Below are 15,710 nucleotides of genomic sequence, written 5' to 3'. Positions count from 1 at the left end.
TTTAAGTATATTAGACTCACAAATCACCGTTTTGCATAACCTTTTTCAACTTGTTTTCATCCACACATGAATTGAATAAATTAATGGAAGGACACCAAGTTCAGTCCAGCAGCAGTCAAAGTCACTGTGGAGTGTGGTTGCCTCTAGGTGGCCATGTCAGAATGATCTGTTACTCATGTGTCTCCAGATTTCCTTCATTAATCCTTTTCCATCTTTTCTTCTCTTCCTGTAGATGTGACACAGAAGTTTTCTGAAGTTGTTAATACATTTTCTTATGATGACCTCCTCAGAGTTACTGATTACTACAAAACATACCTGGCCTACGTGATTGAATATGATATAAAGAGTGTCCTGCAGAACCTGGTCACCAAGAACATTCTCTCTAATGATGAGGCCAAGGTAGGAGAGGAGAAGGAGCAGCAGACATGAGTAAGAGAACAGAGAGAGTGCTCAGGTTGAATTTCAAGTCCTGGAGGAAACAGGTTGAACATCAGTGACAGAACTGTGTGTTAAGAAAAGTGTCAGACATAATGCTCGTCTACCTTGGGGTCTCATAAATAAAATATAATATATATAATATAAACGCTACACATGCTATAAAACAGAAAAATGTGTATGGGAAAAGAAAATCAGATTTATATTCACATTACTGTACAATTTACTGTTTGCAACCCAATCACCTTGTAAATGTGCACGCATGAATGTGCCTCAAATGCACCTGGAATACCACTCTGAAACATACATACTGTATATTTGAACATGTTAATCAACCTCATACATATACAATCATGATGCTGCAGACGTTCATTGGCTGGTAGAGCAGCCTCCCACATGACATGATGAGATCTTGTCACCTGCATTCAAAAATATCTGGCTGTGCTCCTCAAGTGAGAGTGCAAGATTATGCGTGGCATTCTAGTGCCTGTCCTCTACATTCTGGAGGTGTGAGAAATGCGTAAGGCCCCAGCATCTATCAGGTAGTCACTATTACTTGGCACATGTAATGACATGATTGCTGTTACAATGAATTTAGACAATATGAAATTTTGTCTTGGCATCACAAATGAGTTGTGCATTATTGCATGTGCAAGGGCACAGTTAACAAAAACAACTTCATTCTTTCTAGGTGCCCTCATTGTAATATGAGTGGAATTAAAATGCTTTGATTACATTAGGAGGAATGGGCATGACCTGAAATTTCCTTTTCATGTTGTAAGAACATGTTATGTTTAACTTACGTACACCCACACCATACAAAAATTGGTGGTTAATGGCTTCCAGGACAGCAGGTATGATGGAGTGAAGGTTGGCCGAGATATTCCTCACCTGTTAGCCAGTTTCCTGAGAAGTGAAAACAGGCAGCTGATAGAAACTGTTCTTCAGTGCAAATATGCAGCATTGGTCCTCTTAAAGTGGAGTACAATACAGTCTGTACATTATATTCAACATTTTTGAGGAATAATATGTTTGTCACCTCAACACACATTATAATAAAAGCTTGGTGATATAAATTATTATACACAAGTTATCATGTAGCTGTTTTGAATGCATTTCCTGACTTGATCAAGGGTTTTGTCATTTCCAAGTTTCTTCCAAATATTCCACATACATGGGTCAGTGATACCATAAATATAAATATGTTCTTCTATCCAGTTTTCTTTTATAAATCCTGATGTTTACTTGGAAATTTGCGTACACACATTTCTGCAGTGTTTTTGTGCGTACACAAGCTTTATAAATGAGGCTTCAGGTGCTCATCTCTAAATCAGACATCTGTTTCCTGCCTTTTAGATATTTAAAGCCAAAGAAGAGCGTGATGGTGTAGCAGGTGTGGAGTCCTTCATCAGTGACTTGATGAACAAAGATAGTATGGTGCTGGTCAATCTGTGGCAAGCGCTAGCTGAAGAACTTGCAAGATTTCCATCACCAAACCTGACAAGAATACTGAAGGAGGTGACAGAGTGTGGTGAGTTGATGGAGTCATAAAGAAACCATGAATATCCAGTGAAGCAGTAGACAGAAACAGAGGAAGGACACAAGAACACCATACAAAACAATAAACCTTCAGTGTGCCTGAATGTGAGCCCTGCTACACAAAGCAGATAGGTCCCATCACTGACACTGGGATGTCGTCCTTACTCCCAAACATTCAGCTGTTATTCTAATTTGTATTCTTTTTTTCAGGCCCATATCTGGGGTTAAGGGTCACACTATGACTATTTGATAGGATAGGTGCTGCTGCTGTTTAGTGATGTCAATGATATTTCACACTTTTATTTTCTGCCTAGTTTGTCATTTCACTCTTTTGGACTACAGGGTCCCCTTGGTGCCTACAGACAGTGTTATAAATCTGTATCAGTCTGAATATCTCAGGCTCCAATTTTATCCTTTGTCTTTGACCTATCCTCCTTCTTCAGGTTCATATTGTGTCTTTTTTGCAAACAGTTTTAGGTGTGTTCAAATATAGTTCGAGAAGTAGCTCTTTTGTTCACCATGTCTGTCTGTCTTCCTGTTTGTATACCCAGATGTCAGTCCATATGAAACAACAGAGTCCCTGTGAACTGATTTTGTTGAAATTAGGCACGCTTATTATTCAAAATTTGTCAAGATAGTTAAATTTTCATTGATATAACTCCGGCAGATTGTGCTGTACAAAGTTTTGGTAATTTCAAAATCATCCATGTACACAAAATGTCAGGCAAAGAATGAGTTTGGGTTACAGTTTATCTGCCTAAAGAGCCATTTTGGTTTTATGTACAGTATCTTGAGACTGAAATTCTTCTTCTTCTTTTGGCTATTCACATTAGAGGTTGCCACAGCGGATCATCTTACTCCATATCTTCCTGTCCTCTGCATCTTGCTCAGTCACACCCATCACCTGCATGTCCTCTCTCATAACATCCATAAACTTTCTCTTAGGCCTTCCTATTTTCCTCTTGCATGGCAGCTCCATTCTTAGCATCCTTCTCCCAATATACTCAGCATCTCTCATCTGCACATGTCCAAACCAACACAATCTCGCCTCTCTGACTTTGCCTCCAAACCATCCAAACTGAACCAACCCTCTAATGTACTTATTTCTAATCCTGTTCATCCTTGTCACACCCATCCTCAGTACCACCGTCTCCATCCCATATAACATAGCTGGTCTCATTTACTGTCCTGTAAACCTTCCCTTTCACTCTTGCTGATACCTGTCTCTCATAAATTACTCCTGAAACTCTTCTCCACCAACTCCACCCTGCATTCATTCTCTTCTTCAACTCTCTTCCACAATCCCCATTACTAAGTACTGTTGATCCCAATCATCCACCTTCGTCAGATCTACTCCCTGCATCCTCACCATTCCTCTGACCTCCCTGTCATTAATACATATGTATTCTGTCTTGTTTCTGTCTTCATTCCTCTCCTATCTAGAGCATATCTCCACCTCTCCAGGGTCTCCTTAACCTGATCCCTACTCTCGCTACAGATCACAATGTCATCTGCAAATATCATAGTTCATGGAAACTTCTGTCTAATCTTGTCTGTCAACCTGTCCATGACCATTGCAAATAAAGAGCTCAGAGCCGATCCCTGATGTAATCCCACCTCCACCTTCAACACACCTGTCACTCCTAGTGCAGACCTCACCACTGTTACACTTCCCTTGTAACATATCCTGTACTACTCTTATATACATCTCTGTCACTCCCGACTTCCTCATAAAGTACCACAACTACTCTCTAGGTATCCTGTCATATGCTTTCCCTAGGTCTACAAAGACACAATGCAACTCCTTCTGGCCTTCTCTATTCTTCTCCATCAACACCCTCAGATCAATTATCACATCTGTGGTGCTCTTTCTCAGCATGAAACCATACTGCTGCTCACTAGTCATCATCTTCCTTCTTAACCTAGCCTCCATTACTCTTTTCCTTAACTTCCCCTAACTCCCCTAACTGTAGTTAATACTACTGCAGTTCTGCACATCACCCTTATTTTTAAAAATTGGTACCATTCTTCTCCACTCCTTAGACTTCCACTCACTTTCCAAGATTGCATTAAACAGTTAAAAACTCCACTGCCATCTCTCCTAAACACCTCCATGGTTTAACAGGTATTTCAGCTAGACCAACAGCCTTCCCATTCTTCATCCACTTCATAGCTGTCCTTACTTCCTCCTTGCTAATCTATTGCACTTCCTGGTTCACTATCTCCACATCATCCAACCTTCTCTCTCTCTCATTTTCTTATTCATCAGCCTCTCAAAGTTCTCTTTCCATCTGCTTAACACCATCTCCTCACTTGTGAGTATGTTTCCATCTTTATCCTTTATCACTCTAACCTGCTGCACATTTTTTTCCCAGCTCAGCCCCTCTGTCTAGCCAATCAGCACAGGTCTTTTACTCCCTCCTTAGTTTCCAGCCTCTCACACAACTCATCATACACCTTATCTTTAACCTTCCCCACCTCTCTATTCACCTTACACCTTATCTCCTTCTACTCCTGTCAACTATCTTCATCTCTCTGATTATCCCATGTCTTCTTCACCATCCTGTTCCTCTGTATACTCTCCTCTATTTTCTCATTCCACCTCCAGGTTTCTTTGTCCTCCTTCCTTTGTCCCGATGTCACACCAGGCACCCTCCTAGCTGTATTCCTTATCACTTCTGCTGCATTTTCCCAGCAATCTGGTGACTTTTCACTACCATCCAGTGCCTGTCTTACCTCCATCCTGAACTCAACCTTGCAGTCTTCCTTTTTCAACTTGTACCATTTGATCCTTGGCTCTGTCCTCATTCTCCTCTTCTTCTTGGTCTCTAATTTCATCCAACAAACCACCAGCCTATGCTTCATAACTACACTTTCCCCTGTCACCACTTTGCAGTCTCCAATCACATTCAAAATGACCCTTCTGCACACGATATAATCCACCTGTGTGCATCCTCCTCCATTCTTGTACATCACCCTATGTTCCTTCCTCTTCTTAATATCCGTATTCACCATAGACATGTTCCTTGAAAATCCACTACCATCCCTGACCTTCTGCATTTCTCTCTTTTACACCATACCTACCCATCATCTCCTCTGTTCCCTTCACCAACATGTCCAATGAAATCTGCTCCAATCACCATTCTATGCCCATTGGGTACAATGTCCATCACTTCATCTAACTCACCCCAGAAATATTCTTTCTCTTCCATCATACACCCAGTTTGAGTGGCATATACACTAATAACATTCATCATCACACCTTCAATTTCCAGCTTCATAATTATCTCTCTTTCTGACACTCTTTTCACCTCCAAAATACTCTTGACATACTGTTCCTTCAGAATAATCCCTAACCCATTTCTTCTCCCATCCACACCATGATAGAAAAATTTGAATCTACCTCTGATTCACCTGGCCTTATTTCTCTTCCATTTAGTCTCTTGCACACACAATATACCAAATTTCCTTCTCTCCATCATATCTAGTGCCATACTGCCAACATTCAAAGTTGTTTGTGACATTTCTTATGGTCTTATGTTCTTAACACAGTCTTCTAGTACATGTAATTGCATTCTATTAACACAGTTATTTTTGAAAATGACTAATTGTTACTGTGAACGCTGGCCCGGACACACACAGACGGACAACATATTTTCACCACACACTGTTTATTTACAAAGTCTATGTACATGAAATACGTGGACTCACAACCCCAGTGCCTCTTGCACCGATTCCCCAAAGTCCAGGGCCCACAGTCTTTGTGCCTTCCTCGCCGCCTCCCGTCCTCTCTCCAGTTCAGTCCTGCTACCTCCCGACATCCACCAATGACTGGAGGGAGGCGGCCCCTTTTATGGGAACCCGGATGGGCTCCAGCTGCTTCCCGGCACTTAACGTTGGCCACACCCCTGTGTGGCGGAAGTGCCGGCTGCGCACCCGGAAGCCATCCGTGTCTCCCCGGTCGTCTTCCCCGGGATAAACAGGCACTGGGGCGCCGCCTGCCGGTGGCCACGGGTCCCTACAGGGCTGGGCTTCCAAGCCCCTTACCCGAGGCCTCCTGCATAATCAGGACGGACGCCCTCTCTCGGTCTGGAGGAGGCACACGCCCTCCTCCGGTCTTCCAAGACGTCCCGGCCGGGCTCCATCCCCGGCCAAAGACCACACGGGGTAAACCGGCATCGGGGCGCCGCCTGGCGGTGACCACGGGTCCCTACAGGGCTGGGCTTCCAAGCCCTGTACCCGTGGTCCCCAATATAACCAGGACGGACGCCCCCTCATGGTCTGGAGGAGGCACAAGCCCGGCCGGAAACCACATTACAAAAATATGCAATAAATACAAATGTGATAACTGACTCTTTGATAAAGTCTGTAAAAAAGTAAAATATTCCAACTTTCATATCAGTTAACTTAGTTCCTGAATACACCTGAATATTTCTTTCTTTCCAAACCTTTAGCCTTAAATACAAAACATAATATAGGAATTTGAAGATGAATTTTAACTAACCCTCTGAGGGTCATTCATAATAATGTGGGTAAGGAGGAGAATTTTAACACTAGATTACCCAAAGCTTACAAAAAAACCCATAAACCCGGCCCACCTTAAATCCGCTCACACCTCTCCATTCAGCGTCTTTTGTCTTGTAAATGTGTCAATAAGCCCAAGCAGCCATCAGTCTGCTATACCATTCTCCCACCTCCGTAGAAAGTGCAAAAAACCTCTCCCAACTCAAGTCATGTTTATCAGGTAGTCAGATACCTAGAACTGTATAGGCTAAAAAATATATTGTTATTTGGAACACATGCATTTTACATGTGCTCTATGTCTACAAAGATCTATGTAAGTGTAGGATGACAGAAATGTTGAATACATACCTAAAAGACAAACGTTTTCCATGGTTTAGTACAAACGACAAAATTTTGACATGAAGTGTATAATGTGTGAAGACTGAAGTCCAAATATCAAATAAGCACTTTCACAAAAGGTACAAATATAACAGAACAAGTATGCTTTTATTCAAGACTATAAATGGAGAAAATAAAAATCAGGTTAGTGTACGTTCATGTAGTGATTGCTTTAGTAGTACAGCAGTTAGAGCTGCTGTCTCCTATTCAAAAGGTCCCCGTTTTGAGTCTTCACGTGTCCCTGAAAAAACGTTTTGAGTAGTGAGCTGCTCTTATTGTTACTATTATACAATACAAACAAACATTTGATTTGAGTCTGTAACAGTCTGTCTAAATGTATGGTACTTGTAAAGGTTAGCATTTTTTTTATTCAGTTTTATTCTCCCAGTCATGTTCATGCTCGCCTTAATCTGACACTGCTGTTTTCAGTATAATAAAGGTGAGCTATAACAGAGGTGAATTCTGATCGGAGAAAGAGAACAGAAGCCCTCCCCACAAGAAACATCCACTCACATATAAGAACAATGCAGCTGCACCAGGCGTAAAGGTGAAAGATGGCACCGTTTCACCACACCTGTTCTTCAATGAAACAGCACGGCTTACAGAGCTCACAAACCTATTGTGCAAACTACTGTTTGTGATGGTCTTTACATAAGAAACATTTATATATTACTTATATAAAAGCCAGATCGAATGTTATTTACCTTGATTTATTTACTTATCTTCCTACAGCGTAAAGTCACAAGTAGACTGCAGAGTTTCCTCTGTTTGATTGACAAGGGCATGCTCACAAATTACACGTGAGATGCCATGGAAAATGCCTGCTGATACTTCAGTATGCGAGCAATGATATGAGAATACAGTTAGACTTCTTTTTGGGGCACATACAGCGTCCAGATCTAAACACTAGAGTGGAGAGTCCCTCGCGTACTGAAGAGTCTATAGCTGCAGGTGGAAGCTGCTATATAAAAGCCAGATCGAATGTTAATTACCTTGATTTATTTACTTATCTTCCTACAGTGTAAAGTCACAAGTAAACTGCAGAGCTTCCTGTGTTTGATCGACATGGGCATGCTGACAAAATACATGTGTTCTTGGATGCTGCCAGTGGGCACTGCAGGGAGAAGAACTCTCTGTTTCAGTGGGTTTCCATTTGACTGGGAAATGCTTCCATCGGGCTATGGCTTGGCACCGGAACTTCTCCTGTGTCCAACATAATTGGAAGCCATCCAACCTCCTTTAGATGAGTCAGAGTCGGGAGGCAGAAGGCAAAGCTCACCTGGAGGAGGAAGTGGAGTATTGTGAAGTGGATTTTGTGTGTGCACTGTAAAAATGTATTTATTTACATTTACATTTATTTATTTACATTTACATTTATTTATTTTGCACCCATGCCTTTCTTGGTGTGGTTGTGTCTGGGCTTTTGGGGCTCAGTGGCGCCCCCTGTCTTTCACACTTGACTCAGATAAATAATTTTACAATTGGAAAAGTGACAGTTTCTAATGAGTAGTTTGTGGTATGAAGTACTGTTAAAATTATACAGTCAATGACTCTTAAAAAGAAAGATACAGGAATGGGATCAAGGACACATGTAGAATTACTTAAACAATTAAATATATTATGGAGCTAAGTTTCATTCATTTTACTTTGCTTTACTGCACAAATAGTCTGATGAGTCACTCTTTTTGACGAGAGTGCCACTTGACATGCCCACCATAACAGTTTCTCTGAATTTGGTGATTTCCAGGACTTTCTAATGTGAGCAAGCAAATTATTGTCATGCTCTTCTGTTTTTGCTTCACGCTTTGGCCATATCAACTAACATGTTGGTGCCCATCTGGTACATTTAGACAAGGAATGCATTCAGAGTTACAAGCTGAATTCTATGTTTTTGAGAAAGTTAGAGTTCCTAATTTTTATCTCTTATTCCCTTTTGAGGATCGGATCTCTTGAAAGAAATTCAGGCCAGTCTCCATCCCACTCCCGTTAAGGCTCATATTAAAGGTAACTCACTGGTGTCCTGTCTCTGCTCATTAGTTTATCAATTATTCTGCTCTTCAGTTTCCTCACTCGTTCTCATTTTGGCTCTCAGGCCTCCATGAAAAACACAGAGGTAGTGTGTATGAATCCACAAGAATTCTGGAAGATCAGGCTTCTACTGGAAATCCACACACCAGAGCTGTGGTCTTTGAGACTCGATACACAGAGCTGATGGTCATTAGTCAGTACAAACGGACCTACAATGAGACTCACCATGAACTTGAGGAGATGGGGAAGACTCATGCAGAGCTGGTGGAAGAGAGGACAAAAGTGAAATGTGAGCGAATCTGGACTGAGCAGCTTTTTAGAAGGAGTCCAGGAAGTGAGACACCCCCCAACATTGTAGTGGTCAGTGGGGTGGCTGGCATTGGGAAGACCACCATGGTCCAAAAGATCTTGTTTGACTGGGCCAGGGGTACTCAGTACCAAAGGTTTGCATTTGTGTTCCTATTTAAATTCAGGGAGTTCAACTTACTAGACACGGAGACAGAGCCACAGATGCCTCTGACCAGGCTGATTGTAAGGCACTATAAATATCTCAATGACCCAAAGTTGAGGGAAATCCTGAAAAAACCTGAATCTCTCCTCTTTATACTTGATGGACTGGACGAGTATAAACACAAACTGGACTTCACACAGAGTAAATTCTGCTCAGGCCCAGAGGACTACTTTCCTGTCCACATCCTGGTCACAAGTCTGGTCAAAAGGACATTACTGAAGGGCTGTTCAGTCCTGATCACAAGTAGACCAACAGCCCTGGAGGCCCTGGACATGGAGAGAGTTGATCGATTTGCAGAGATCCTGGGGTTCTTCCCTGAACAAAGACTGATATACTTTAAGAAGTTCTTTGGTGATGCTGATCAGGGCAAAGAGGCTTTTCAATATGTGGAGGAAAACGCTATCCTGTACACCATGTGTTTCAACCCCTCGTACTGTTGGATTATCTGTTCTGTGCTGAAGAGCCACTTCATGGTGCCTCAAGAAGAGCGAGGGGCTACCCCCAGAACTGTCACAGAGCTCTTTGTAATGTTCCTTCACAATATTCTAACCAATCACAGGCGAGAAGCCAAGGACCAGCTGGGGATTCTGGTCAAACTGGGAAACATGGCTTACTATGGAGTGACTAACAGAACTCTTGTGTTTTATGATAAGTTTGAGATGTCCACCTTTGGTCTCCAGTCAGACATGTCCTCTCCATTCCTCTCAGGGTTCCTTAAGGAAATCCTTCAAAGAGACAGCACTCTGGAACACACAACATACACATTCTACCACCTCACCATACAGGAGTTTATGGCCGCCTGCTCCTTCTACCTCGATCCATCAGGGAGAATTAATGAGCTGCTTAAGAATCTGGACTCATGTAAAGATGGCCGGTTTGAGATTCTAACTCGATTCCTGGCAGGGCTGGCCAGGCCTTCTGTGTTTAAAACACTGGGGGGAATCCTGGGGGAGTTTGAGAGGAAGACAGCAAAACAAATACTGGATTGGGTGAAGAAGAAAGCTGAACAGGTGCTACAGGATAGAGATAAAATTGACGATGAAGATGGGCTATTTGGCCAAGATAAAAGTGAAGCTCTGCGTGTGTGTCAGTGGCTCTATGAGACTCAGAATCAGAAATTAATCAGAGACACCATTGGAAAGGATTTAAAGATTAACTTTAGTGGCACAACTTTGTCTCCTCTGGACTGTGCTGTGCTGGGCTCTGTTATCAGCTGCTGTGGAGAACTTGAAGAGCTTGACCTGTCAGGAACGGAACTCACCCCAGAGTGCATCAGAAGACTGGCGCCGGGGCTCATCTGCTGTAGACATGTGAAGTGAGTAATAAAACTTTTGTGAGCTTACATTTACTGTTTGTGAAACACAGCAGAGTTACATTCAAGTTCTTAAATCCACTTTGTTCTGAACACTTTCGATCTTCTAAGGTCTTCTCAGCAGTGTTGTGTCATGTGCTCCTCATGGCAGTACAGTAAGACTGTAGTCAGTCTGAGCCCAGTGCCTGATGAGTCCTCCATTACTTGTCTGTCTCATTCTTTTAAACTTAAAAATTAAGAGTTGTCCCAGCAGTCTTTTCTTAGATCACATGACTTAGGATCAGGGTGTGACCACGACAGCTGTGGCCTTTTGTGTTAACCTTGATAGCAGTTGTATGATCTGCTTGAACAAAGAGAGGATTTATTAAAGAATTTAATTGCTCTGTTGAGAGGTCAGCACTGCTGCTAGACATATTGTGATTAAAAGACCAACCTTAAGAGAAAATGGACAAAGGGCAGGGTCATGGAGGACAGTCAGCAGCAAATACTGTGAAAAACAAAACAGTAAACGAATAATAATAGTTAAGTATGGTTAATAAAACTCAACTTTTAATCAGCCATACAATCAAACCCAATGAATATGCTTAAGCAGTCAAGAGCTGTTAAATTACAAGATCATTAGAGCAACACAGCATGATAAACGTTTAGAGGAATTAATGACAGTATAGTCAATGATGACTTTACTATATTTTTATTCTTGTACAAATGTTAAAAAAATCTCAAACATCATCTACCCTTAAAGAAGCCATTAAAGATGCCAAACAGTCGAGTGATGCAGTGTCTGATAACACAAGCACTTCTCAGTGTAGTCTGAGAGCAGCCTCAGCACATCACCTGTGTGTGTCCTTCAAAATGGACGGTCAGAACTGGACTGATCACTGGTGTTCCAGTTGATGGCTGGTCCTTGTTTGTAATCAGAGTGGCCTCCTTTATATGCAATGTGATTTAATTCCTCATTTTGCTGATAGTCTTGTTTAGTGACATCTCTTATTCCTAATGATACTTGTGTATGTCGATTATTTTGGCCACACTTCTAACTTACTCTTTGACAAAAGCTCTCCCTCTGTAATCAGCTCTGTTTCATTGTCATTCCCTCACTTTTTTTATAAAGTTTTAGTGTTCCCGTTTAAATGAAGTCACCATTGAATGGTGTCTTAACTGCAGCATCAATCACCTTGTGAAGGGTTGATAAGTCAAGTCTTAAAGTTGTCGAGACCTTCATAGGGAAACACCAGTAACAGTGATAAGAAACACAGACAGCACAAGTGCAGGAAGTGTGGAGCACTGTCACTCTTGTCTCTACAGCCCTAAGCCTTGAGGGCTTTTTATTAAGGAGTCAGAGGAGAGCTTATAAAATAAGGTACCCATTACTGGATGCAGTGCCTCTCGTCTATCCTGTATAGGGCTGTGAAGTCCCTTCTAGACCCTAGAATGTTGCCTTCTTTAGTGATGTATCAGGGCTTCCACTCTCTGCTGCCCTCTAAATATCTCTAGTTGACAAAGCACATTCCTTGTTTTGTTACCTTTAACAGTTCCTCAGACGCTTACTTGTACTGCCTCTATTCTGTTTTCAGCGTCAAACAGGCAGAACAGCAGACTACTGTAGTTGTTTGTCCACAACACTGGACATAAAAGTAAGATAAGATTGGTAAAGAGAAAGACACATTTTAAGCATTGAAGAAGTGTGAGCAGACCTTTACCTAAATTCCCTGCACATTGGACATACTTAATTTAAAAAATCTTGAGAATCATTTACATGGCATGTCCTTTATCTCAGGGTCTCACTGCAGGCTAATTTTATTTGAGACTGTATAATATAAAGATCTGCAGTAAAGATGTATTGGAATTGAGATAAATGAGATATAAAAAATCTTACTGACCTTAACTCGGGGTTGATTATTGGATTGTAGTGCCTTTACTGAATTGTATTTGTGAGATGTCACTGATGAAAGAGTTTCAAATTTATTTTCTATAATCAAGACTGTTTGATGAGATTTAGACCTGAAGACACTGATGTGTTATCTAGAGGAGCATCCTGTCTGTCTGTCTTTCTGTCTGTCACTCCTTCAATCCTTATCCATTTATCCTCATCTTTATAACCTCTGGTCCTGTCTTCTCTCCTTTGGATGTTGCAAAACTCTCTCCTTGTCTCTCTGCTCCATAAGCACATCTGACTGGTCTAAGGCTGAGTGACAATAGCAAACAGGACTGAAGAGTGTGTGAGCAGCTGAGGAAAAAAAACTGTACATTAGAAAAACAGATGAAGGCCTCATTGATTAAACATTCGCAGATTTTTGTGCATTTTTACTCATACACTTCTTTCCAACACACAAATGACATTAGCCATATAACGTATGGAAAAGTTTTCTTGGGTAAAAGAACACTGGAATAGTTGGACGAGGTCTCCTGTCACTAATTTCCTCCATTGCCCCCTCCATATTACAGAAACAGTGCTTATCAAAATTACTAATGACCTCCTTATGGCAGCTGACTCTGGTTTAATCACTATTCTCATTCTTGTTGATCTGAGTGCGGCCTTTGATACTATTTGTTACATCACTATTCTCAATAGATTATCTTTGATTGAAATTACCCACACTCCACCAGATTTGTTCAGATCCTATCTCTTAGGCTGCACTGAGTTTGTTCTGCTCAAAACGTTTACATCTTTTCAGTCCCACATCAATAACATCTCCCGGTGTGCATATTTCCACCTGCGTAATATTAATCGTATTCACCCCCACTCCCTCACTCCCCACACCACTGCTTTCGTTGATCATAGCCTTGTCACTTTTTGCCTGGATTATTGCAATTTCCTCTTCTTTGGCCTTTCTTGCAAATCCCTCTATAAGCTTCAACCAGTCCAGAATTCAGCTGACTGCATCATTACTAGAACCCCCTCTATTCACCATATCACTCCCATCTTGCAGCAGCTTCACTGGATTCCGGTTAAGTTTTCCATTGACTTCAAAATTCTCCTGTTAACATTTAAGGTGTGGAGACTGGCCTGGACACAGACAGGCGGACACCGTAGGTACAAAACCCAACACAGATTTATTATACATTATTTTACAATTAGTGCCCACACACAACCACAGTACTCCCCCAAAGTCAAGGCCTTCCTTCCAATGCCTTCCTCAGGTCCGCCTCCACTCCTCTCCACCAAGATTTTGTCTACTCCGCTCCCGACTCCAGCCTTCGAATGGAGGGAGGTGGCCCCTTTTATACACACTTGGACGTGCTTCAGGTGCCTCCCGATTAACTTCCGCCAGCCCTTCCTGGTGTGGCGGAAGTACTGGCTGTGCGCCCGGAAGCACTCCGGGTGTCCCGGGTCGTCTTCCCCCCAACATTTCCGGGTGTGGTGGAAGTGCTGAGGACCAGGGCTCTTTAGGCATCGGGGCGCCCCTGGCAGTGACCATGGGCCCCTATAAGGTTGAGCTTCTAAGCTCTGTTCCCGTGGTCCCCAAAGCCACCAGGTCAGTGGCCCCCTTGTGGCCTCCTCCAGTCCTTCCAGGCATCCCGGCTGGGTGCCACACCCAGCCCTTTGCCACAGTGCCCCACTGCAAGCTGAGACCCGTTGGGGCCAGCGGCCCGTCCTGCGAGGGCAGGTCTCCCACAGCGGGAAGCCGAAACACTCCACGTCAGGGCCCAGTCCTGCAAAACATAAATCAGAACAAGGGGCTGAGACGTTGTCTCTTATACAGGCAACGCTCCCCCCTCTGAACGGCACCCCGGCGCTTGCCACTTCGGCCTCCCTTCCGAGACCTCCATGCCCCCCATGTTGGGACATTTGATGGGAACGCACACGCCCCCGTCACCTCAGCCAGCTGTGGAGTTTCCCTCTGCCTCCACAGAGGGTGGCGGTTCTCCAGACGTGAGCAGCCTGCCTCACGTCCTCTTTTATTGGAGGAACTGGCTCTCTTCCCCTGATTCCTTCTCTTTCTCTGAGACGCCGTGATGGTTTGGGTCTCCCTATGGGAAAGGCATAGACCCTGTCCCATCTGCGTCCCTGTGGAGCACTGTGAGATCGTTACTGGCTTGGGGCATAGGTCGCTAGGACCTGCGGCTCTCATCACCCCTGACTACCCTCTTGCTCTCTCCCCCCTCACCACACGATCGGCTTTCACCGCCGTGACCACTATCGGAGCTCCCCCACTTGAATCTGTTCTCCTTTGTCACGGTTCTTTTCAGCGGGGTCTCCCTTATTCTTTACAAGGCTGGTTTCACTTACCTGCCCTGCCACGTCCCTCTGGCCGAAGACTCAGCGTTGCGCTGATCTGCCCACTGTTGCAGCGTCATCACGTACATGACCGCCTTTACCTTCAGCTCCTTCAATCCTCTGTGGAGGATGCGTATCACCTGCAAAAGCGACTCTGCGGGCTGAAGGCACTCCTCCAGCTTGCACAGATCAGCCGGCAAGCATAGAAAGTCAGCCGATGGTGGGCTTACCTGTTGATCAGTCACACCCGACGGCTGCTTCCTGTAGGGCCTCTCCTTCCGGCCCAATCGGGTCCTTCCCCAGCTCGGGATGGACATTCTTTAGTCCCGCCTCCATCCAATTATTGGCGGGCATGCAAGACACACCGTCCAATCCCTTGCCTGTCTCGGGGAGGAACTTCTGGTATGCAGCCATCTTGTTTCCCCCCCTTCCTCCTGGTGCAGTGACGAGCCTCCGGGCAGCTCCACAGCTGCCGCAGCTTTTTCAGCTGCAGCGACTCCTCCTCGGCAGCTCTCCCTGCTGCCACTGCGTTGACGAAGCCCCACAGATTGGCACACATCTGCCATCGACGTGGATGCGGGCAGCCCCTGCCTGCAACACGCAAAACATGCCCGACCCCACGGGACCGGCTGCAGGTGGGCAAGGAACTTACCTCCCGGATCCCGTCTGTCCAAGGAAACGTCCTCGACATGGCCTCGCGAGATGCAATGCCGTCCCTGGTGCCTTCAGCGGTGACGCACTCGTAGGAGCCTGCTGCACTCCGG

At 43.8% G+C, this 15,710-nt stretch overlaps 1 protein-coding gene across 3 annotated transcripts in view; it reads left to right on the top strand.

The window, feature by feature from the left end:
* The window catches only part of LOC120534491 (NACHT, LRR and PYD domains-containing protein 3-like), a 135,129-nt gene that overhangs the window by 40,778 nt on the left and 78,641 nt on the right, over nucleotides 1-15,710 (top strand). For 2 of the 3 annotated variants that reach the window (XM_039762090.1, XM_039762093.1), the window contains exons 3-6: nucleotides 233-399; nucleotides 1,792-1,966; nucleotides 8,815-8,880; nucleotides 8,969-10,730. In XM_039762090.1, coding sequence (XP_039618024.1) covers nucleotides 233-399; nucleotides 1,792-1,966; nucleotides 8,815-8,880; nucleotides 8,969-10,730 — 2,170 coding nt within the window. Of the gene's footprint in view, nucleotides 1-232; nucleotides 430-1,791; nucleotides 1,967-8,814; nucleotides 8,881-8,968; nucleotides 10,731-15,710 lie in introns of those variants that run through there. The other variant, XM_039762092.1, reaches the window with a different exon arrangement.

This window comes from Polypterus senegalus, chromosome 8, assembly GCF_016835505.1.
Source record: "Polypterus senegalus isolate Bchr_013 chromosome 8, ASM1683550v1, whole genome shotgun sequence".
Lineage (NCBI taxonomy): Eukaryota > Metazoa > Chordata > Cladistia > Polypteriformes > Polypteridae > Polypterus > Polypterus senegalus.
The sequence above is the reverse complement of the archived record's forward strand: the minus strand, read 5'-3'. Positions and strand labels throughout refer to the sequence as shown.